General features: G+C 45.3%; 2 protein-coding genes across 7 annotated transcripts in view; one reads left to right on the top strand and one right to left on the bottom strand.

The window, feature by feature from the left end:
• The window catches only part of Nipsnap1 (nipsnap homolog 1), a 38,529-nt gene extending 26,800 nt beyond the window's left edge, over nt 1-11,729 (bottom strand). The window contains exon 1 of one of the 3 annotated variants that reach the window (XM_087583863.1): nt 11,521-11,729. The gene's annotated coding sequence lies outside the window, so the exon portion shown is untranslated. Of the gene's footprint in view, nt 1-846; nt 985-1,548; nt 1,667-11,520 lie in introns of those variants that run through there. The other 2 variants (XM_087583864.1, XM_087583865.1) reach the window with 2 other exon arrangements.
• An 8,858-nt stretch (nt 11,730-20,587) lies between these two features.
• Nf2 (NF2, moesin-ezrin-radixin like (MERLIN) tumor suppressor) overlaps nt 20,588-24,389 on the top strand; it is an 83,354-nt gene continuing 79,552 nt past the window's right edge. For 3 of the 4 annotated variants that reach the window (XM_087582363.1, XM_087582364.1, XM_087582366.1), the window contains exon 1: nt 20,588-21,139. In XM_087582363.1, coding sequence (XP_087438489.1) covers nt 21,026-21,139 — 114 coding nt within the window. In that variant the 5' untranslated portion in view covers nt 20,588-21,025. 4 annotated transcript variants of the gene reach the window in all.

Genomic DNA, 24,389 nt, shown 5'->3' with positions numbered 1-24,389 from the left:
CTGGAGAGACTGCTCAGTTCCTGAAGAGGACCTAGGACCAGTTTCCAGTATCCACATCCAGCACCTTACAATCGCTATAAGTACAGTTCCATGGAATTTGACCTCTTCTGACACACATGTAATACACAAAACCCAGGTACACACACACACACACACACACACACACACACACACACACACACAAATAAATAATAAATTCTCTGTGTCTCTGTCTCTATCTCTCTGTTTCTGTTCTGTGTCTGTGTGTGTATGCATGTGTCTGTGCAGGTGTGCAAGTGTGTGCATGTGCATGTATTTTTCTTTCTGTCTCTCTACCTCTCTCCAGAGTCTCACTATGTAGTCCTAGCTGGCCACCATCAGCCTTGATGGATTAGTTACTGAGGAAGTAGTTAGCAGTCATGACAGCGCTGTACTGTAAGACTAGGGCATAGATCATGAATAAGGCCTGGATTCTATCCCCATAAACATAAAAGGAAGTTGGCTGTCTTGGCTTTTTCTTGCCATATGTCATCGTGGGTCAACTCATGATTCTGTGGTGTCCTGCCTAGAAAGACCTCTCAGAGGGCAGCCTCTCTACCTTGAGCTTTCCTGTCTTCAGAACTACAATAAATAATTTTTTTTTGCTTTTTCAATTACTGACCCTCAGTCATTTTGTTATACCAATGGATGACAGACTCATATGAGCCACGCTATGGCAGCTAACTAGGTAGCTTCAACACCCTTACCTCTACCCTCAGTTAGAGCAATGAACATAATCCAGTTTATATTGGAAGGTCTCAGTTTTAGCACAAAGTCTCTTGCCCCAGGAACCCACTCTTTCCCAGGAAAATAGAAAGATGACGTTACCTCAGGCTTCATTATCCTGGATGTTCAACCCCATCCCAGAACTTTCTTGCTTCATGCCTGCTTACTGAGCTACCCCACTCCATGCCACGAGGCTGAAGGAACATCTGTTGGGAGCTGGCTCTTGTCCAGCTGTGCATTCTGAACAGCAAAACAGTCAGGCTCCCCACCCCTCCAAAAAATCCACAAATAAAAATGTAGACCATTTCCATCCATGGTGGAACAAACGATCGAAAATTCTAGCCTCAAACAGGGAACACTGATTATTTCCCGTGGGTGCAGAATTCCAGAGCAAGGGGCTAATGAGGGCGTGCTGGCCCGGGGATGCCTAAAAGGTTACAATCAGGATGGTGGCTCGGGCTGTGGTCACCTGAAGAACAAACTGAGGCTGGGGAGTGTCCATCCATGGTGGGTCATAATTTAATGCAAGTTCATAGCAACAGGCCCCACTCACTTCTCACTCCAGATGGCCATGTGGGGATTTTCTCATAGATACTGGCTTCCTCCAGTATCCTGATACATTCAGGGACTTGGAAGTGGGTTGCACTCTGTTATTTCTGCACATCCGATTGGTTACACATTTGGCATAATCAGTGTGGGAGTGGACTGTACCAACTGGGCCTGTGTCTTACTTAGGGTTTGACTGCTGTGAACAGACACCATGACCAAGGCAAGTCTTATACAGGACAACAGGGGCTGGCTTACAGGTTCAGAAGTTCAGTCCATTATCATCAAGACAGGAGCACGGCAGTATCCAGGCAGGCATGGTGCAGGAGGAGCTGAGAGTTCTACATCTTCATCTGAAGGTTGCTAGGAGAAGACTGGCTCCCAGGTAGCTAGGATAATGGTCTTAAAGCCTATGCTCACAGTGACACACCTACTCCAACAAGGCCACACCTCCTAAAGGTGCCACGCCCCAGGCCAAGCATATACAAACCATCAAAGCCTGTAATCCCAGCTAAGAGGTGGCTGAGTTGGGAGGCTCTTAAATGCACTGGATATCTGAGCCACAGAGTAAGTTTGAGGCAGGCTTGCACAATTTGGTGAGACCATGTCTTAAACTGAAAAAGTTCAAAGAGGGTGGAGAATATGGTTCGTTAGTTGAATGCTTGCCTAGGATAGATACAAAGACCCTAGGTTCAACTCTTAATACCAAGTACGTGAATGCCAGCATCCAAAAAGGCCAAGGGCATATTGGAAGCCAGTTACTACAATTAGGTCTTGAAGGCGGTCCAGCTTGGTGATTTGAATTGGACTCAGTTTCTCAGGCTCAGCCTGAAGGTGGAACCCAGAGCAACAAGAATACTAAGCAAAGGGGTTGGGGATTTAGCTCAGTGGTAGAGTGCTTGCCTAGCAAGCGCAAGGCCCTGGGTTCAGTCCCCAGCTCAAAAAAAAAAAAATACTAAGCAAGAACCAGTCCCCTCAAAGCCTCCTCAGGACCTCAGATTCCTCCTGTCTCATGCCCTTTCCATCATCCTTGCTCTCCGAGGTCCCCTCCTGCCTACCCCCAAATCTGATCTCTCTCTCTCTCTCTCTCTCTCTCTCTCTCTCTCTCTCTCTCTCTCTCTGCTGAGTATGTCTCCCAACCATCCCTTCCCCCTCTGCAGAAAACAGTCCTATATTCTCAGCCTCCCTCCCTCCCTCCCTCTCTCCTTTCCTCCCTCCTCCTTCTTTCTCTCCCTCCCTCCCTTCCCTCTTCCCTTCTTCATTTCTTTTCAAAGCCACCCTCTTAGAATCCACCTCCATAACTCTTTGCCAAGGCCCGCTGTCCACTCGTGGAATGAAATGAGGGGAACCCGGGGACAGAGACAGATGAACAGCACTGGGCAGAGAGGAGCGGACAGGTTCATAAGTGTAAAATATGGACAAACCTGCCACCATCCATTCCCTGGGACAAATAGATCATCACTGAATGGGCTGCAGAAGAGCAAAGAGACAAATTACCCAGCTGTGTCCCTGTCACCTGCTCCTTATTGATGGGCTTTTATGCTCAGGCCCAACTGCTCGCAGAGAACTGTATTCTCCAGCTCCTATAGAACCCCATATAGGAGGGACAGCGACTCAAAACCTTTTGTCTCTGCTGGGGCATGAGCCAAATGACCAAGTCCCAGTCCTTTAGCCCTAGACACCATATGCAAATGTGAATGATGTGACTTTAACATAGCATTTACAGAAGCATATTAATAAAATCCATTCTGCATGCAAGTGACAAACACTCCCCCAAACTTATCTCAGACATTGAACAATTTCAAAGCTATTGGTATGGAATGACTTACATCTGTGCTTATGAAATACCGCCACAAGATGGCACCACTTTAGCCTGGAAATGCATGCTAGTATCTTGTCTCGCCTGAGTGAGTCTGTTTGTTGTTGCAGTTTGGACTCCAGCAACTGCTTTTCGTGACTACTGAGCTGCCTTTTGGTCATTCACTCAGTATTAACTACGATAGCATCATACGAATAGGTATTGGATGTGATAAAGCAAACTAGATCAAGTTTGAACAATCCGTGTGGCCTGTGGACAGAGATACAGTTGCAAAGGCACACAGCATCATCATAGGCAACAATGTAGCAAGATGGCTGTGTAGATTTAAGAGTGATGTGAGTACAGTTTACTTTGCCTTTGCATCCATTTTTATAGAGGGAAACAGGCCTTGGCATGCAGTTTTAAATTGTGAAGGTTATGGAAGCATCCTTGTTAAATATGACTTCCCCAAACCTCCCCAGCTATCCTGGCATAAAAATGGCTCCTAGAGAGAGCTCAGTCATACTGTCTGATATATCCCTACAGAAGAGATATGGCTCTCTTAACCCCAGTATCATGAAATGTGGCCTTACTTGCAAACAGTATCTCTTAGGAGTTGTTTTTTAAATGTTTAATTTGCTCATGCGTGACCGTGTGAACATGTGCACAGGTGTGAGCGTGTGTGAGAGATGGGTATATGGGTATGCCATGGTATGCAGTTGGAGGTTGGGGGACAATTTTCAGGAGTCAGTTCTCTCCTTCCACCATAGGTTCTGGAGTTCACGTTCAGGTTGCTAGGTTTTCCACGTCAAACACATTTTTTTTTTTTTTCCGGAGCTGAGGACTGAACCCAGGGCCTTGCGCTTGCTAGGCAAGCGCTCTACCACTGAGCTAAATCCCCAACCCCATCAAACACTTTTGATTACTGAGCCATCAACCTTGCCTGTTTTGTTTATTTGCTTGTTTGACTTTTGTTGTTTTTTGCCTTGGTGGATTTTTATTTTTTCAAGACAGGGCTTCTCTGTGTATTCCTGACTGTCCTAGAACTAACTCTGTAGACCAAGTTGGCCTTGAACTCACAGAGATTCTCCTGCTCCTGCAATCCAAGTGCTGGGATTAAAGGGGTGCACCGCCACCACCTGGCTTGGTTTAGATTTTCTGGAGAAATGGTCTTTGCCATGTAACCCAGATTGGCCTCAAATTTATGATCCTTCTGCCTCAGCCTTCTGAGTACTGAGATTATAGGAATGTACTATAACGGATTGGCCACTGAGCGCTGGAGAGATGGCTTAGTGGTTAAGAGCACTGTCTGCTCTTCGAGAGGTCCTGAGTTCAATTCCCAGCAACCACATGGTGGCTCACAACCATCTGTAATGAGATCTGGTGCTTTCTTCTGGCCTGCAGGCAGAATGCTGTGTACATAATAAATAAATAAATAAGTAAGTAAAAAAATAAATCTTTTTTAAAAAAACAAAATGATTGCCTACTGAATTTAAGATCTTCTCTACCCCACACCCCATAGGAACTCACTCTATAGACCTGACTGGCCTCAAACTCACAGAGATCTGCCTGTCTCTGCATGCTCACCACCATGCAGTGAATTTAGGGTCTTAACAGGAGTAATCGAATTATTTGGAAGTTGATCCAGAGCATTTGACCCAATTTTGAGGCCAGCCTGCCTAGGTTACGTGGTGAGTTCCAAAGGAGACTTGGCTACAGAGTGAACACTATCTCTAAAAAAGAGAAGGGTAGGGGGCCAGAGAGCCAGCTCGGCAGTTAAGAGTTTATACTGTAGCTCCGGAAGATTTGACACCACTGGCTCCCAGAGGCACCCAAGGACACAGACATACTCACTTATTAAAGATTTTTTTATTAGACACTTTGCCTGCTTGCACTTCCTTGCCAGCACATCCGTTGGAACCTCCAGAAGACCAGCTGAAACAACTGGCCTCATGGGACTGAGTAACTAGATTCTTGGACTTCCTATCCACAACTGCCCGGTGTTGGGTTAGTTGGACTACAGACTGATCAGAGCTGCAGATGTTAAAGGAAGAGTGTGAGATTACATAAACTGGGAAAGATCATGAAGGCCTAACTGAAGCCAGATCCTGTTGACTGAATGAGCTGGCTTGGTCAGCCAGTGACACACTTCCTCCTTCAACAAGACCACACTGCTTGATACTTCTCCTATCAAAGATGTACCCCCTGTTAAGTATTCAAATAAATGAACATTGTGGGGGGGGTAGTCTTATTCAAACCACAACACTTAATTAGAACACAATAATAAATCTTTTAAGTTTTTTTAAACATAAATGAAAATCAGATCATTAAAATGGGCCCTGTGTTGGGCTAGAGAAATGGCTCAGTAGTTAAGAGGTCCTGAGTTCAATTCCCAGCAACCACATGGTGTCTCATAACCATCTGTAATGGGATCCAATGCCCTCTTCTGGTGTGTCTGAAAATAGCAACAGTGTACTTATATACATAAAATAATAATAAAAGTTTTGCTACTATAATGTTTAAGTACCATAATTTTTTTTTTTAATGGGCTCCACGGGGTTTGAATTGAAATAGCTCCCATAGGATCATATGTTTGAATACTTGGTCCCAGTTGGTGGACCTGTTCAGAAAGAATGAGGAGTTGTGGTCTTTTTTTTTTTTTTTTCTTTTTTCTTCTTTTTTTTTTTCCGGAGCTGGGGACCGAACCCAGGACCTTGCGCTTGCTAGGCAAGCGCTCTACCACTGAGCTAAATCCCCAGCCCCGGAGTTGTGGTCTTGTCAGGCGCTAGTGGCACACACCTTTAATCCCAGCACTTGGGAGGCAGAAACACAAGGATCTCTGTGAGTTCAAGACAGAGCCAGTTGCAGAACAGCCAGGGTTCAAAGAAGACCTGTTGGTTTCAGACAAGCAGCTGGGATGCCTATTTAACATATAGAAGCAGGATCTCCCAGCATCCCTCAGTCCCTACCTATGGCAAGGTATAGCATACATGCCCCACCCTCTGCCCTGACCTTTCCAGCCCAGGGACTGGCCTCCTCCTCCAGAGGCTCTTCCCTATATAGTGCAGACATTTCGGTCTCTAATTCTCCACTCTCTCTGCAATCCATCCCCACATCCAAGGCAGTATCCCTGGCCCTGTTCTTCGGAATCAATGAAACTGCCCAAGAGTTGCTCCCAAGAGGCTGGAGAGATGGCTCAGCGGTTAAGAGTACTAGCTGCTTTTCCAGAGGTCCTGAGTTCAATTCCCAGCACCCACATGGTGGCTCACAGCCATCTTTAAGGGGATCTGATGCCCTCTTCTGGTCGGTCTGAAGATAGCAACAGTGTCTTCATACATAAAATAAATAAGTTTAAAAAAAAAAAGAGTTGCTCCCAAGAAACCTGCCTTTATGTTTTTTTTTTCTTTTTCTTTTTTATTTTTTTAAAGATTTATTTATTTCATGTATTTGGGTACACTGTCTCTGTTTTCAGATACACCAGAAGAGGGCATCAGATGCCATTAGAGATGGTTGTAGGGGTTGGTGATTTAGCTCAGTGGTAGAGCGCTTGCCTAGCAAACGCAAGGCCCTGGGTTCGGTCCCCACCTCCGAGAAAATAAAAGGGGGGGATAGTTGTGAGTTACCATGTGGTGGTTGGGAATTGAACTCAGGACCTCTGGAAGAGCAGCCAGAGTTCTTAAGCGCTGAGCCATCTCTCCAGCCCTGCCTTCATGCTCTTAATTCGGCTTGATAGGCTTATTTCCTCAGTGAAGAAGGCCAATCAAGAGCCTGTCTTGGTGGGAAAAAGGAGGTCATGGAAGACGTATGCCACTGGGGGTGAGTGTTGAAGTTTCAAAAGACTTGAGACCTTCTGGGGGGTGCCTCTCCCAGGCCTTGTGCTCAAGGATCGAGCTCTCAGCTATTACTACGACCATGCTCTGCCATCATGGACTCTACCCCACTGAAACAGTAAGCCCAATTAAATGTTTCCTGTTTTATACGTTGCCTTGGTCATGGTATTTTGTCCCAGGGGTAGGCATTTAGTAAAGAAGGAGAATCTGGCAATCCACAGACCACAGGAAGCTCAAGAAGAAGGATGACCAAAATGCAGATGCTCCTTCTCCTTCTTAAAAGGGGAAACAATATTCATAGGAGGGGATATGGAAACAAAGTTTAGAGCAGTGACTGAAGGAAAGGCCAGTCAGAACCTGCCCCACATGTGGCCCATATATATACAGCCACCAAAACTAGATAAGATTGATGAATCTAAAAAATGCATGCTGAAAGGGACCGGATATAGATCTCTCCTGAGAGACACATCCAGAGCATGTCTAATACAGAGGTCAATGCCAGCAGCAAACCACTGAACTGAGAACAGGATCCCTTTGGGGAAATTAGAGGAAAGATTGAAAGAGCTGAAGGAGCTTGCAACCCCATAAGAACAACAATGCCAGCCAACCAGAGCTTCCAGAGACTAAACCACTACCCAAAGACTATACATGGACTGACCCAGGGCTCCAACTGCATATGCAGCAGAGAATAGACTTGTTGGAGGGTGGATGCAGGGAACACCCTCATGGGAAAGGGGAAGGGGGAGGGGACTTATGGACAGGAAACCAGGAAAGGGAATAACATTTGAAATGTAAGTAAAGAGATATATCTAATAAAAAATTAAATTAAGTTAAAAAGAAAAAATAAGGAGAATCTCACTAGTGCTAGGGAAAGCAGCGTGAAGAAACCGGAGAAGAGGCTTTACCAAGAAAGGAAACCTGCTGCCACAAGCCTGTCTAGAGTTACAAGCTGGAAAGATGAGGGAGGGTCTTTCACTTTGTAGGCAACAGAGGAAATGCAGTCCTGATTGACACCTTGGTCTCAGACTCACAGCCTACAGAGCGGTAAGACAAGAAGAATCCTTCCTGTCTCTTAGGGGTGTCTGTGCATCCCAGTACATGTGGAGGTCAGAAGGCAACATTGTGTATCAGCCTCTGTCTTCTAGCTCGTTGGAGCAGGTTCTCTGTGGTGGGAATTCCGGAATTTTGATTTCTTTTCAAAACACAGAAATGTTATGAATGTGCTTTTGTTTTAATCCCAGGTGTAGGGATGTGGGGCTGGGTTGCCTTGGACTGTCCATAGCAGCTGGCTATGATTTGCCTGGTGCTCTAGAGGGGGCATGGTTTTGCCGGCCGTGGATAATTTCTGTGAGTGTGTGACATCTGGGATTCTGGAAACTTTCCAGAGAATCCATATAAATGCTAAAGCACTGATTGGTGGTTGTTGGCTTAGGAACATTGATTGTAGCTTTGCTAGTAGCCTTGGTCGAAGAAGAAGCAAAAGAAGAGAAACCAGATTCAGAGACTTTCCTATTTCCTCTCTCCACGGTATCCTTGTTTCTCTCCTATCTAGTGTTATGAGTTGAAATTGGGAGAATAAAAGTTAGGGGGCAAGAACCCACAAAGTAACAAACACCAGCCACAGTTTTCTCTTTGTTATTTTGTACTCCATTCACTAAGCATCTCCCAAGGCTCTCAAAACTCTAGGGATTCTCCTGTCTTTACCTCAGTGTACCTACAGGAGGGTTGGGATTACAGACCTGAGCACTGCTGTTGCCTCACTTTTACATGGGTTTTGAAATTCAAACTCAAGTCCTATGCTGTACAGTAAGTATGTTACCTTTGAGCCGCTTCCCCTGCTTGAAACTTCTATTTTTCTAGATGACCCATTTAATAGTGCTTGGTACTAGTGGCCTTAGAAAACTAATAGAATATCAGCCCAAACCCCAAACTATCAGTCTACTATAAATGCCGGTAATCCCAGGACTCAGGAGCCTGAGGCAGAAAGAGCTCAAATTCAAGGTCAGCCTGTTTCAAAGAGTGAGATCAATGCCTTAAAAACAAAGTATCTATTTATGTAACAAAGAAACAGCAGTAAATTGGGAATTAGATAGTGGCTTCTATAGACAAGGTCCTTTTTCTCCATAAGCCTGCTATCCTTAAACAACTGTGGGCCCAGAGCCAGGACAGGCTAAGCTAAAGAGATGAATCACGTTTCAGGTGAGCAGGGCAGGGCAGGGCAGGGCAGGGCAAGATTTCCTCACAGCACTCAACAGCATGCAGTTAGAAACATGAATTTTCATGTCTGAAATTTAACGTCTAACACTTTCAGGTTACAGCTGAGCAAGGGACTGCTAGATTTTCAACAGTGTTTCTCTCTACCTGTCTTAGTTAGGGTTTTACTGCTGTGACCAGACACCATGACCAAGGCAAGTCTTATAAGGAGGACATTTAATTGGAGCTGGCTTACAGGTTCAGAAGTTCAGTCCATTATCATTTTATCAGGGCGGGAACGTGGCAGCATCCGGGCAGGCGCGGTGCAAGAGAAGCTGAGAGTTGTATATCTTCACCTGAAGGCTGCTAGCAGAGTACTGGCCTCCAGGAATCTAGGATGAGGGTCTTAAAGCCCACGACCACAGTGACACACCTACTCCAACAGGGCCACATCTTCTGATAGTGCCACTCTCTGGGCCAAGCATATGCAAACCTTCACTACCTGCTCTTTCACACAGAAGTTATCTGTAGCGTATTTTCTTCCAAACCCAGCATCTCAGCCAGGCATGGTGGTACAGGCCTTTATTTAATCCGAACACTCTCAAGGCAGAGGCAGGCAGCTCTTTGTAAATTGAACTGAGTACTAGGCCAGGCAGGGTTATGAAGTGAGATTCTATTTCAAACAAAACAAAAACCAACTCAGTGCCTCAGAGTGGCACCAAGGAAAAGCATCCCCACCGTGCAAAGATCCCCAGGGCCAGGTATGTTCAATGAGTCAGCTCACCTCTTGAGTTGTAAGAACCTCTTTGTTTATGTGGCTTCTGTCTCCACCCTAACCGCAAAGCAAGGCGATGCAGCTTACTGAAATCCATCCAGAAGCTGAGCGTGTGTGTGTGTGTGTGTGTGTGTGTGTGTGTGTGTGTGTTTTCTTAGCGTTTGGGGAGCTGAGGGAGGGGATGTTGAATTCCAGCCCAGGGTGGACTATTTGTTTAGACGCTCTTCCCAAAACCAAAACAAAATTCCAGAATATTAGAAAATAGAAGTCAAAGCCACACTGAGAGACACTTGGCAAGTAATCGGTTGACTCATAAAATACAAGGAAAGACTGTAGGAGTCTTAGGGGCTGCAGGAGAGGAAGGAGAAATAACCAAGTGTTACACTGGATTCTACATGGGATCCAGGAACAGCAAAGGGACAGTAATGGAAAAATAACCAAACTATTGCTATTGAAATAGCAATAAAGTCTTTCATGAGACATAGTATCTCAATGTTGTTGCTTTTTTTTTTTTTATAGCGCTGGGAGTTGAAATCAGGAAATCTCATGCTAGGCAAAGACTCTACCAGTGACTGTTAAAACCTGAGGTTCGCAAGGAAAAGAAAAACAGTTCTTCAATTTTGAGCCATATTTGAAACAAGCTTTAATTAAATATTGGCCAGGGCGATGGGCTCTGCCCAGGACCATTCGGGGTGCCCAAGAAATGGTGACGAGTCATAGTTTCAGAGGCTTCTAAAGGTAAACCCATAAGGCTACCGTATTTCCCATCAGGTTCAATCAGCGGCAAGCATATATCCTGACATACTTCCTGCCTTCATACCTCCTGCCTACACCCAATCAGGGACAAACATTCATCTTGACGTAGTTCCTGCCCAGGTACCTCCTACCCGCACGTGATCAAGCATATCCAGTGCAGATAGGTTGAACAAACAGGCCAAACAGGAGTATATTCTTAATTGTCTTAACTGCAAACAAAATCCTTAACAAAGTGTATTTTTCCTGCTTTGGTCTTGCACTAAATTGCAAGGTGTGTTGTTCTTATTCCTGTTTGGTCTCACATGATTGATACATCACCCATCCAACTTTCTTCTTAACCTTCCTTCTTTCCTTCTGGCATATGTCTTGCTTGCCCAGGCTGCCCCTGAAGTCATTCAGAGGTTCTGACTCACTACTGATGATGTGTATTTGACCTGCTCCATGTGGTCCTCATGGTCCTGGATTCATTCATGCATTTCCCCCCCCACCCCGGAGCTGAGGACCGAACCCAGGGCCTTGAGCTTGCTAGGCAAGTGCTCTACCGCTGAGCTAAATCCCCAACCCCACTGCACTACTTCCTAGTTTGCATTCCGTTGCTGTGATAAAGCACTGACCAAAACCAACCTGGGGGAGCAAGGGTTTCTTTCGTTTTACAAGCTACAGTTCGTCATCAAGGGAAACTAAGACAGAAGCTAAAGGTAGGAACTGAATCAGAGACGAGGAAAGAGTGCTGATTACTGGCTTGCTCAGTTTGCTTTCTTAAATAACCCAGGACCAGGTGGGTTGTGCCCTCTCTGAACCCATCATTAATCAGGAAAACGCCCCACAGATTTGCCTACAGGCCAGTCTGGTGCAGACAATCCCTCAGTTGAGATTACCTCTTCTCAGTTGACTTCACATGTGTCAAGTTGACAAAGAGTAACCAGTGTCACTGGAGTCCTCAATTCCTGGGCTCAAACAATCCTTCTGCATCCTCCTGTCTCTCTTGTCTGTCTGTCTGTCTCCCCAGCTGTAGAGGGTTGCTCTGCTGCTGCTGTGTATACAAATGTTAAATAATAGTCCCCAAGATCTGATTGCCCCCACCAGGAAAGTCTCCTGTACACCAACTTTTGTCTTGCAAACCCGGTTCCCCAAGTTAATTGGTCAATAAAAGGCTAAAGCCTGTGATTGGGCAATAGATAGAGGTAGGCAGTTACCTGTCTGGAGGTCACAAGTAGAGAGAAGAGAGGAAGAAAGGACTCCGAGAGAAGAACGGAGTCACCAAGAGAGAGAGATGGACCGCAAGCAAAGGGGAAACAGCAAGGAACATATGGCTGGGAAATAAGTTAGAATAGCTCAAAATCTGCCCAATCTAGGCTATAGCTTCTAAAGAAAATACCTGGGTTGTGTGTGTTTTATACAGGCTAGCTAGAATTCACAACTCCTTTTATACCCAGCTACCTATGACACTGGGGGTTGAACCTAGCATGTTAGGCAAGTGCTTCACAGTCTCAGCCCAAGTCACACGTTCTTGCTATATCCCCACAGCTGTTCTCACACCCCTGTGTTCCAGCCATCTTCCTGCGTTGGCCTCTTTAATATTTAGGACCATAGGCCTACACTGCTTGCCTAGCTCCAGATGCATAAGTTTGTGATTGTGATTCTGAACACTGCATTGTAAAATGTCAACATTAAGGCAAGCTAAATGAAGGTATGGGAAATTACTGTTTTTGCAATGTTGAAACTTCACATTGGTTTATTTACATGTTTATTACCTGGGTAGTATCATTTTGGCTCCTGCTTCTTTTTTTTTTTAATTAATTATTTATTTAATGTATATGAGTACACCGTTGCTGTCCTCAGACACACCAGAAGAGGTCATCGGATCCCATTACAGATGATTGTGAGCCATCATGCACTTGCTGGGATTTGAACTCAGGACCTCTGGAAGAGCAGACAGTGCTCTTAATCACTGAGCCATCTCTCCAGCCCTGGCTCCTGCTTCTTTTTTTTTTTTTTTTTTCTTTTTCTTTTTTTCGGAGCTGGGGATCGAACCCAGGGCCTTGCGTTTGCTAGGCAAGCGCTCTACCATTGAGCTAAATCCCCAACCCCCTGGCTCCTGCTTCTTAAAACAAAAACAAACAAACAAACAAAAACAAAACAAAACAAAAAACCCTTCATTTTCTGTGAAGTGGTGGTGCACACCTTTAATCCCAGCATTTTGGATGCAGATGTAGGCATCTGTGAGTTCGAGGCCAGCCTGGTCTATAGAGTGAATTCTAGGACAGCTGGGGCTACACAGAGAAACCCTGTCTCAGAAAACAAACAAACAAATAAACAAAAACAAAAACAAAAAAAATACCCAACACCAAAATCACTTAGTCATTGATATGGTATAAAGCATTAACCTAAGAAAAACAAACAAGGGGTTGGGAGTGTAGGGCTTCCTTAACATGCACAAAGCCCTGGATTCTGTCTCCTGGGCCACATAAAACTGGGTGAGGTGCCACAAGTCCATGATCCCAAGACTCGAGAGGTGAAGTCAAGAAGATCAGTTCAAGGAAATCCCTCTGTCAGTTTGGGACCAGCCTGGGCCAAAAAAAAAAAAAAAAAAAAAGAAGTCCTCTCTCCCCTCCTCCACAGGATTTCTCTGTATAGTCCTGGCTGGCCTTGAACTCACTCTATAGACCAGACTGACCTTGAACTCACAGAAACTCACCTACTTCTCCCTCTCAAATCCTGGAACTAAAGGCATGTGATTCCCATTGCTCTACCCAAACAGACTTAAAACAAGATATTTATAGATTTAGAAATAGAACTGGCACAATGACTAAACAGCAAAGGGTTGGGAAAAACAATTGAAAAGATTAACAAGGGCAGAAAAAGTACAGTGCAGTCAACCTTAAGAGGCCCTGAGTTTCCTAATAGCAAAACCCAGGAAGAAAACAAGATTGCTTACCTGAGTCCTGTGTAGCCCTTAGAAAAATATAACATAGAATATATTCTTTTTTTTAAAGATTTATTTATTATATATAAGTATACTGTAGCTGTCTTCAGACACCAGAAGAGGGCATCAGATCCCATTACAGATGGTTGTGAGCCACCATGTGGTTGCTGGGATTTGAACTCAGGACCTCTAGGAAGAGCAGTCAGTGCTCTTAACCGCTGAGCCATCTCTCCAGCCCTGGAGATATATTCTTTTTTTTTTTTTTAAAGATTTACTTATTTATTTTATGTATCTGAGTACACTGTCACTCTCTTCAGACATACCAGAAGAGGGCATCAGATCCCATTACAGATGGCTGTGAGCCACCATGTGGTTGCTGGGATTTGAACTCAGGACCGCTGGAAGAGCAGTCAGTGCTCTTAACTGCTGAGCCACCTCGCCAGCCCTGAGATATATTCTTGACATTTACTCTTTCTTTTTTTTTTTAGCTTGTTGGTTTTGGTTTCTTTGAGACAGGGTCTTACGAAGCTTCCTTTGATCTGTGCGGTGCCTCTGGCCTTGGCTTCTCAGGTGCCGAGATTACAGGCAAACAGCACCCAGCTCACTCCATGTTAAGGACTAGAAAATCAGCAAATCACAAAAGAGTAAATAGTTACATGAATGCCACAGACCAGTGGATTATACATGTTCAAATCTGTTTTGCTTTCTGGTCACATCAAGTTCCCATTGTCACCCATGTAGCAAGCTGCTACAAACCCAGTGACTGAAAATAACTTATGCCTATAGTCATCCAGCATCATCAATGTGTGTAGCCATTCCCAGGCTTAGCTTAGCATGGAATTCTCCTCACAGAGCTGCAGGCATTGTGTCAAGGAAACCATGGTTTTTGTTTGAAGCTTTCCTTGGAGCTCATATTGCAGTGAAACCTCAAAGTCAGGACTGCAGGACTGAGAGCCTGTTTTCCTTAGCCGTTGGTCATGCCTAGGTCCCTGAGGCAACCCAGAATTTCTTGTTCTGGGCCTCGTGGGTAGTTTAAAACGTAAATATCTGCTTTCTTTCCAGCCAGCAGGAGTATGTTACTCTGCCTTCTTTCATCTTCTCCTTCTAGATCCCTTTAGGAGTTAGTTCAGGGTGCTGGATAGGTGGCTTGCTACTCTGGCACAGGACCCAGGTTCAGTTCCCAACACCTACATGGTAGCTCCCAGCCACTGTAACTCCACTGCCAGGATTTGCAACTCTCTGTGCCTCAGATAAAATAAAAATACGTAAATCTCTTTTTGTGTGTCTGTTTTAAGTTCATCCAAGCTAGCATTTCTCTCTCTCTCTCTCTCTCTCTCTCTCTCCCTCTCTCTTTCTTTCTTTCTTTTTTCCTTCCTTCCTTTCCTTCCTTCTTTCATTCTTCCTTTCTTTCTTTCTTTCTTTCTTTCTTTCTGTCGTTTTTCTCCCTTCCTTCCTTCCTTTTCTTCCTTTCTTCCTTTCTTCCTTTCTTTCTAAAATAATTATTGCCAGATGGTATTGACACACACACACCTTTAATCTCAGTACTCAGGAGGTAGAAGGAAGATGAATCTCTGAAAAAAATACATATATATAATTTTATGTTTATGACTGCTTTGCCTATATTCCTGTCTTTGAACCAAGCATGTGTGCCTGGTATCCTTTGAAGCCAGAAGAGGGCATTAAATGGCCTGAAACTGGAGTTACACACTGTTGGGAGATACTATGTGGGTGCTGGGAACCAAACCCAGGTACTCTTCTCTTTAACCACTGAGCTACCTGCCCAGTCCTCATTCTTTTTCTAAAGAAAGGGGCTCACTATGTAGCCCTAGCTGGCCTGGACTCACTATGTAGAACAGCCTGGCCTCCAACTCACAGAGATCCACCTGCCTCTGCCTCCAAATATGGGATCCCCTTTTATTTTTATTTGTCTGTTTGTTTTTGTTTTATGTTTATTTTTTTTTCTTTTTTTTCTTTTTTTTTTTTCTTTTTTTCTTTTTTTTCGGAGCTGGGGACCGAACCCAGGGCCTTGCGCTTGCTAGGCAAGCGCTCTACCACTGAGCCAAATCCCCAACCCCTTTATGTTTATTTTTATATTGCTTTTTTAAGACAGGGTTTCTCTGTGTATTCTTGGTTGTCCTGGTGTCCTCTCTGTAGACCAGGCTGGTCTTGAGCTCACAGAGATCCATCTGCCTTTGCCTCCCAAGTGCTGGGTTTAAAGGTGTGCACCACCACCCGGCTCTCTGCCTTCTTTTCTAAGACTCTTAATTATTTATTCTTAGACCATTTCATACATGTGAACAACATCTTTGTTCATATCCAGCCCCAACTCCTCTCTCTAGACTTCCTGAAAGCATTCCCTTCCCCTTCCCTTTTGGGAGAAAATGTCTTGCTTCTACAGCACAGGCTGGGCGCAAAGTTGATGCCATATTTAGTGCCTCAGCCTTTTGACTGGAAGGATTACATGTCCAAACCACTAAACCTGGTTTCTATTTTTAAAAGATCTTACATCGATTACTTGGAGAATAATGTAAACCACAATGTGTCATTCAACAAAAAAGCGAACGGGTCACTAAAAATACAAGCAATGGGGGGTTGGGGATTTAGCTCAGTGGTAGAGCGCTTGCATAGCAACCGCAAGGCCCTGGGTTCGGTTCCCAGCTCCGAAAAAAAGAAAAAAGAAAAAAAAAATACAAGCAATGGAACGTGTTAAACTCACTACATGGTTGGGGATGACCTTGAACTTGTGACTCTCGTGTTTTCACCTCCTGAACACCAGGAGCGTAGGTTACCTGGCCACAGGCCAGGACTTGATGTGTGCTATGCAAGCACAGTATCAGCTGAACTACATCACCAACCTCTTGAAGCATATCTCTTCTAGGAGTGTCCACTGAAAGGATTCTCAGCTCGGGCTCACTGTGCTGTCCCGCCTGGCCTGGAACTCATAAGGTCCACTTGCCCCTGCCTCCTGAGTATTAAAGGTGTGTGCCACCAACACACACGGCCATATCTATTTTGTCAAAGGTACTTTGTTTTTTAATTAAAAAAATTACGCGTGTAGGTGTTTTGCTAGCATGCATTTCTGTGCGCCTGGGACCTGAGTTGGAGAGAAGAGGACATTGCATCTTGTGGAAATGGAGTTACAGATAGTTTGAGTCACCATATGGGTGCTGGAAAGCAAGCCAGGTACTCTAGAAGAACAACATTGCTTGGTTGTTGTTGTCAATATATATATTAGATAGGGCCTTTCCATGTACTCTATGTAGCCTGGGCTATCCTAGAACTCAGTGTAGCTGGCTTGGCCTTGAAGAACACAGAGACTCTCCACCTCTGAGCTCTGAACTTCTTTGTCCTCTCTCCAGCTCCTATTTTATTTTGTTGTTATTTATTATTGTTGTTGTTGTTGTTGTTTGAGGCAGGGTTATTCTGTGTAACCCCGGCTGTCCTGGAACTCACGGAGATCTGCCTGCCTTTGCCTCCCGAGTGCTGGGATTAAAAGTGTGCAACCACCAGGGCCTAGATTCTTTTTTATGTGTATGGGTGTTTTGCCTGCATGTTTATCTGACCACCACAGTCGGATGCCTTGGGACTGGAGTTACAGGTGGTGATGAGCCACCATGCAGGTGCTGGGAATTGAACCTAGGTCCTCTGCAAGAGCAGCCAGTGCTCTTAACCACTAAACCATCTCTCTTGCCACCTCACCCATTTTATTTTTATTTTTTTGAAAAAGAGTGTGTGTGTGTGTGTGTTAGTGTGTTGGTACCTGTGTGAGAGTGCAGGGGCCCAAGGAACCCAGCAGAGGGCATCAGGAGCTGGATTAATAGGCTGTTGTGAGCTACCCTACCTGCGAGCTGGGCATTGAATCCAGAGCCTGTGTAAGAGCACTAAGTGCTCTTAATCCTCGAGCCCCCCTTCTACTCCCATTATATCTATATTTTATTCCTGCCTTTCACTTTTGCAGTTCAGAACTACCTGTCTTACAAATGGACATCTTCCCGGGAACTTTAAATGGAGTATTTTGCAGATTAGCCCCCAGCCCGGCACCTAGGAGGTCTTCTATAAAAATGAACGATTAGATCGTCAGCCCTATGTTTTAGTTCCCGCTGTGTGATCTTCCTCTCACTGCTCCTCAGTGCGGTCGGTCGGTCTCGAGATCACTTATTTACTGGCAGCATCTGTGCGTTATTTGTTGTCTCTGCAGGATGCCCAGGGAAGAATCCAACCCGGTTCTCCGGCCTGCAGGGAAGCACTGAAGCCATGAAAAGAAAGGTGACTCTGGCCAAGCCCATAGCATCCTCAAGGATCACTTTGGTGGCAGCCTCTCTGGCGGGTCCAGTCAACAACTGGCCCTGGCTGCTGTGTCCTAGTCCTCCTGGGATCTCTCGCAGAAGAGCAAGACTTGTGCTCCAGGGCGGCTCTAGCAACGATGTCTAATAAGTACCACAGAATTCCAATCGTGTTATCTATGTATTGCTTCTTAAACTTTTATGCATATAAAATGGGCTCCATTATGACCCATTTTGGTACCTATAAATCCTTAGGCTTTGTCCTTGTTGGCCCCATTCCCAGTCCATATTTTTTTGAAGCTGCAACAGGGAGAGTTTAGAGCACTACATAGCACAGTGGTAAAGCCAGCGGTTCTGGCCCAGAGCAGGGCTAGGTCTCATTTCTAGCTCTGTCTCTCAAGATCTGGGTCAAGCATGAGATGCTATCATACTGGGCCTTGGTTTTGCTAAGGTCAGAGCAGGGAGGATGCTACAGAGATAACACTTACGGGGTGCTTATTGTTTAGTCAAAATACACGCAGTTGTCTCCGTGGGACCACGAGAACCAGTTAAAAATAGAATTTAAGGGGCTGGGGATTTAGCTCAGTGGTAGAGCGCTTACCTAGGAAGCACAAGGCCCTGGGTTCGGTCCCCAGCTCCGAAAAAAAGAACCAAAAAAAAAAAAAAATAGAATTTAAGCTGGGCTGGGGTGGCATGCACCCTTGTTCTAGCGCTCAGGAGATAGAGGTTGGTGGACTTCTCTGAATTCAGCGTCAGTCTGGTTTACGTATTGAGTTTCTGGACAGCCAGGGCTACACAGAGAGACCCTGCCCCCCACCAAACAAAACAACACATAAAACTGAACAAGGCCAACAAAACAAAACCCTCCCCACCAAAAAAACTGAAGTCAAGCCAGGGCTGTAGGTTTTTGCTTTTGTTTTTGTTTGTTTGTTTTTTCCTGAGACAGGGTTTTTTTCCTGTGTAGCACTGGCTGTCCTGTAATTCTGTAGACCAGGCTGGCCTCAAACCCACAGAAATTTACCTGCCTCTACTTCCCAAGTGCTGGGATTAAAGGTGTGTAACCAGGGCTATAGTTTTAAGACATTTCAAAGGCTGAGGTGGAGGACATGTTCTAGGGTTCTCCAAATAACACAGGGAGACCCTGTCTCAAAAGCAGACAGACAAAGGTCAGAAAGGTGGCTTAGTGCTTAAGAGGACAAGAGGACCTAGGTTCAGTTTCCAACGCCCGTGTGAGAGCTAACAACTGCCTGAATTATAGTTTCAGGGTGGAGTCTAGAACCCTCTTCTGGCATGAGTGCCAGGTCTGAATGGGACGCTCGTGTGTGCTGTAAAACACTTATACACAGAAATAAAAATTGTGGTGGTTTAAATAAGAACGGCCCCACAAGCTCATATATTTGAATGCTTGGTTACCAAGGAGTGGCCCTGTTTGAAGGAATTAGAAGGATTAGGAGGTGTGGCCTTGGTTGGGGATTTAGCTCAGTGGTAGAGCGCTAGCCTAGCAGGGGCAAGGCCCTGGGTTCCGTCCCCAGCTCCGGGGGGAAAAAAAAAAAAAAGGAAAAAAAAAAAGGAGGTGTGGCCTTGTTGAAGGAAGTCTATCACTAGAGGTGGGTTTTGAGGTTTCAAAAGCTTTTGGCAAACCCCACTGTCTTACTTTCTAAGCCTTTAGATCAGGATATAGCTAGCTCTCAGCTACCGCTCCATTACCACGCAAACTACCATGATCCCCACCATGATGATAACGGGATAAACATCTGAAACTGTAAAAAAGCAAAAGTCCCCAATTACATGTTTTCTTGGATAAGAGTGGATGTGGTCATGGTGTCTCTTCACAGCAGCAGTGACTGGGACATGTGTCTTTCAAACAAGTAAAAACTCTACAACTCCCCAGATAGTTGAAATTCTCCTAAGCATATTATACACTTGATGACATTAGGTACTGCAAGTATGAGGCTGGAAATTAAAAAAAAAGAAAAGAAAATTAAAGAAAAAAGAAAAAAGAGTTAAAATGAAAATTCTTTCACTTTTCTCACTCTTTTTGATCTACTTTTAGCCTAGTTTCATAGGATTCAACCTAGTATGTGTCAGATACCCCCCTAAAGCGTTCTTTATGTATTATGCAAGTTTCAACTCCTCAGCCATTTTGTAAAGTAAGGACAATCATGAATTCATGAATCCTGCGGTAATTTCCCTTAATGAGAAGCTGAAGGATCAGGCGGGCAAGTCGGGGCAATTTAAGAGGCCTTCCTTCCTACGTGTTTTTAAAGTTTGAAAAATACAGGTCAGTACATGTAATTAAGTGTCAAAAATTAATTTCGGCCGGGTGTCCCAGGTACGACTGATGCTCTGGGGCGACGCACTTCGATGGACGGAGTCTCTCACTGACCCGCGACAGTACCTCGACAGTACCTCGTGCGGTGCTGTCCGGGCCTCTACAGGTTTCCCGGGAAAGGAGCCGCCTGCACCTCCTCAACCAGTCTTGCTAGAGTAGGAGTATACTTTACGAACAAAAGCGTTCGGAGTGACCGCCTCTCCAGCCACTCAACGCCGAGAACAGACCGGCGGCCCTGGTTTAGTGCAACTTTCAATTGGTGGAGTAGGTCTAGAGGAGGCGGGACGAAACGGAAGTCCCGCTTCCTTGGGCGTTCCAGCCAATCACAGAGTCTTGAAAAAATGGGTTAGGGTGCATCAGTGTGTAGCGTTCTAGGAGTCCTGAGGGCGGGGCGGGGACCCGGCGGGTCGCTGAGGTGGGGGTTGGTAGAGGACGCTTCCCGAGGGCGCGCGGAGCGGAGCCGGTGACAGACACGCACGCGCGTGTGCGCTCCCAACTACTGCGCGGCCCCGCGACCCCCGTGGGTCGCTGAGAGGCCCGGCGTCGGCGCCACTGCCGTCTAGGATTTCTGTCTAAGAGGCGTCCCCGGCGTCCCCAGCCCGAATCTCCAAGCTCCGGGCCGCGCCCGCTCTTGCCGGCGTCCCGTACCCCCAGCGTCAGAGCCAGAGCCGGGTCCTCGCGGCCCATGCTGGCCGCTGGGGACCCAGGCAGCCTAGGTCTGTCTCCTGCCGGCCAGCCGGCCACCATGGTGGCCCTGAGGCCTGTGCAGCTACTCCAGGGGGGCTAAGAGACCCAGAACGCGGGCCTAGGGGTAAGGGGGTCCCAGGCCAGTACCCCGCGCCATGGCCGGAGCCATCGCTTCCCGCATGAGCTTCAGCTCACTCAAGAGGAAGCAGCCCAAGACATTCACGGTGCGGATCGTCACCATGGATGCCGAGATGGAGTTCAACTGCGAGGTAACCGGTCGCCAGCCCCGACGGGCTATGAGCGGAGAGCCGCGGGAGTTCTGCTTGTCTGGCCGCGGCGTGCGTCCCTACCCATGGGGTGCCCTCGCTGCGGTGACAGTCGAGGTGGAAGCTTGAAGGATTCCGTGTGTTTCATCTGGAGCCGGAAGCGGCTTTCTAGGGCCAGATTATAAGCTAGTTGTTGCTTTTTTTTTTTTTTTTTAAAGTGGGTCTCTTGGTTTTGGCATTTCCTGAAGGTTGTTTTTTTCATTCATTTGTTACTGGAAAACTCTGGACTCTTCTGTAGTAACGAACTGGTTTACAGTGTGTAGAACTCGCGCCTAAAACTCCAGGGAGTTTTTCACTAGGTAACTGTGTTCCCTAGGTCTTAAAAGTTACACCTAGTTTTATTGGAAATTTGTACTTTTCCCTGTTCCAGATTTTTAAGTTCTTGGGAAAAACTCTTGGAGGAAAGAATGACTTACACTTACTTTCCCTAGTTTCTAACATGGTGATAACAGCTATGACTTGTTGAAGTGTGTGTGTGTGTGTGTGTGTGTGTGTGTGTGTGTGTGTGCGCGCGCGCGCGTTTTAAGGGGCTTGTGCATGCTTTGCAGGCATCCCATCACTGGGTTGTATCCACAACACTAAACACTTGCTAAGTGTCAGGCATTTACACATTTCACTCTCAAGAAACAAACAAAGAAAGCAACAACAGAAAAGCTAGTCAGATAGGTATCTGTGACTCTAGGATATACTTGATTTGGTTCTCTGGCCTATTGGTTCTAAAAATCTTTGGAAACTCCAAAGTATTAGGGTTTTGTGTGTGTGTGTGTGTTAATGAGTTGGATGACATTGCCAGGTTATAGTATTGTAGTTTTAGAAATCAGCCTGGTTTCCAGAAAGGATCTTTAATTGGGACTTCTCAGTTCTTCCCTTAAGGTGGAACTGAAGGTTAAGTTGATCTCTATTAGTCAACGACTTAATCAACAATGCCTATATAGTTGAGTCTCCATAAACTCCTGAAAGGATGAACATGTGCTTTAGGAGTGGGTATAAACTCTGCACTGTTTCCCGTATGCCTTACCTGATGGATTTAAAGACATCTTGTAATAGCTTGTGCCCCTTGTAATATCCTATGAAAAAAATAGGTAAACATGAGTGTTTTTTAATAAGTTCTGTGAGGGAGTTGTGGCCCTTGAGTTTGTAGCTTCAGAAGCTTGTGATTGGCCTCAGAGACAGAAGGCAGTCTTGTGTTATTGACACTTTTATCAGTGAGATATAACTTTCCAAGAAGAGTGTGTCAGAATTGAATTGAAGGGTATTCATCTGGTATCTGATGGCAGAGTTGTTCGATTGGTTTATGGTTGAGCGAAACCCCCATCTTTCTTATTTATATATTTATCTGTTCATTTTTTAACACATATTTTCAGCCAGGTGTGTCTACACACACCTGCAAATGCAGCGTTTAGGAAGCAAGCCAGAGAGGATTGTGAGAGGTCAAGTCCAGCTTGGGCTACAGAAGGTGGTGAAAGCCTCTTTTTTACAAGGTGGAAAAAAAAAAACCCTCAATTTTTCCTTTATGCAGAATACCTCAAGATTTTGAACTTTAGACTGAACTTTGAGCCAGTATGATACTGACTCTCAGGCAGTGACAGTGAGTCAGGTGTGGCCAGCTTGTTTCTACACATGGCTACCTGGTCAGTCAGTTCAGCTGTGTGGGATTCTGTTGGAATGAAGCTCTTGAGCTTTCCTCTTCTATAGGATTGACGTAAGCAGGACAGAATCACAACTCCACTGACACACTCAGCCACAACTGGTAAAGACACTTCTCAAAACAACCTTTGGAAATGGTTGTAATCGTGACCACCAAAGGCAGCAAGAATGGGGACACAGTAAGGAGAGAGGCGGTAGTTGGAATCAAGACCGTTGATGCTGCTCTCCCCTTCCGGTGACATAGATTCCTCTACTTGTTGCTGAGGCTAAGTCCTAGGAAGTGCACTTGGATCATAGGGCCTTTTTTTTTCTATTCAATTACTACTTGTGGAACAGGATGTGGTGTACTGAGGTAATTTAGGACCTAACTGCTCCAGCACCAGGTGGCTGGTTATTTGATGGTAGGGAAAGCGAGTTGCAACCTCTCCCTGCTGTGTTTTTCTACTAAAGACTCAATCCTCAATTTGGTGGGGAGTGGGACAACTCAGAAAAAAGCTTGCATTAACTCCTTACCTATTTCTAGAATCCTGGTTCAATGACTTTTGCATGAGGAGTGGACCAGGCAGGACTTAAAGTTGCTGACTAGGGGTGTAGCTCTAATAGAGGACATAGAGAGCTCTATAGAGCTCTAATAGAGCACATTCAGGTGCTCCAAGAGTCAACCCAAAAAACAAGCAAAACCCAGATTGTCCTAATCTTCCCCCAAAGGAAATAATTCACCAGAAGCACAGTGGGAAAGTCCATACCTGAAGGCAGTCTTGAGAATACTAGGTGTTAGTGCAAGAAGATTGGATTGTTTGAAGATACAACCTGGACTACAGGTTTTCCAATTTGCAAGAAATTATTAGGGGATCCTCCTTAGGTAAGCATGAATATCAAACATTCACCTCAGGAGCAGTTCCCTCAGAGTAACCATAATTCAGTCGACTGGTTTGTGTATGAGTTGTGCCTTAGGGCATTGTTACAAATGTTACAATGTAACGGTTGCATGGTCATGGAAGAGAAGACTAAAACCATGTCATTCAAGGTAACTATCCAAAGCAACACCTCCCTGTGGAGAAATAGTATAGGCTTTCACACTGTGTAGATAGATTTTTCTTAAAATCATTCAAACAATAAATAGTAAGACTTAAAGATAGATTTGATGGTCTGTGTCTATAATCTTAGCACTTGGGAGGCAGAAAATGGAGAGGTCAAGGCCAACTTTTGCCTCAAAAACTCAAGGACAGTGATAGAGTGCTGCCCCTTCCTCACCACTGCCCCTTCCTCACCAAATAAAAGCCTTGACAGGGGCACTTGAGTCACCAAAATATATTATCTGAAATGTCCAAAACAGTAAAAACTGAGATATTCGAAGGGACTGGAAGGTATGGCCCATGCAAGGGAAGATGTGAGGATGCTAGCTACAGAGGTAAGAGTGAGCAAGGGGTCAGATTAACAAAAAAAGGCTTTGGGGGAGATTGTGCAGTCCATAAACTGCTTGCCATGACAGTATGAGGATCTGAGTTTTGATCCTGAACACCTATGTAAAAGCTGTGCTGGAGGC

Source organism: Rattus norvegicus, chromosome 14 (genome assembly GCF_021556685.1).
Source record: "Rattus norvegicus strain SHRSP/BbbUtx chromosome 14, alternate assembly SHRSP_T2T, whole genome shotgun sequence".
In the NCBI taxonomy this organism is placed as follows: domain Eukaryota; kingdom Metazoa; phylum Chordata; class Mammalia; order Rodentia; family Muridae; genus Rattus; species Rattus norvegicus.
The sequence above is the reverse complement of the archived record's forward strand: the minus strand, read 5'-3'. Positions and strand labels throughout refer to the sequence as shown.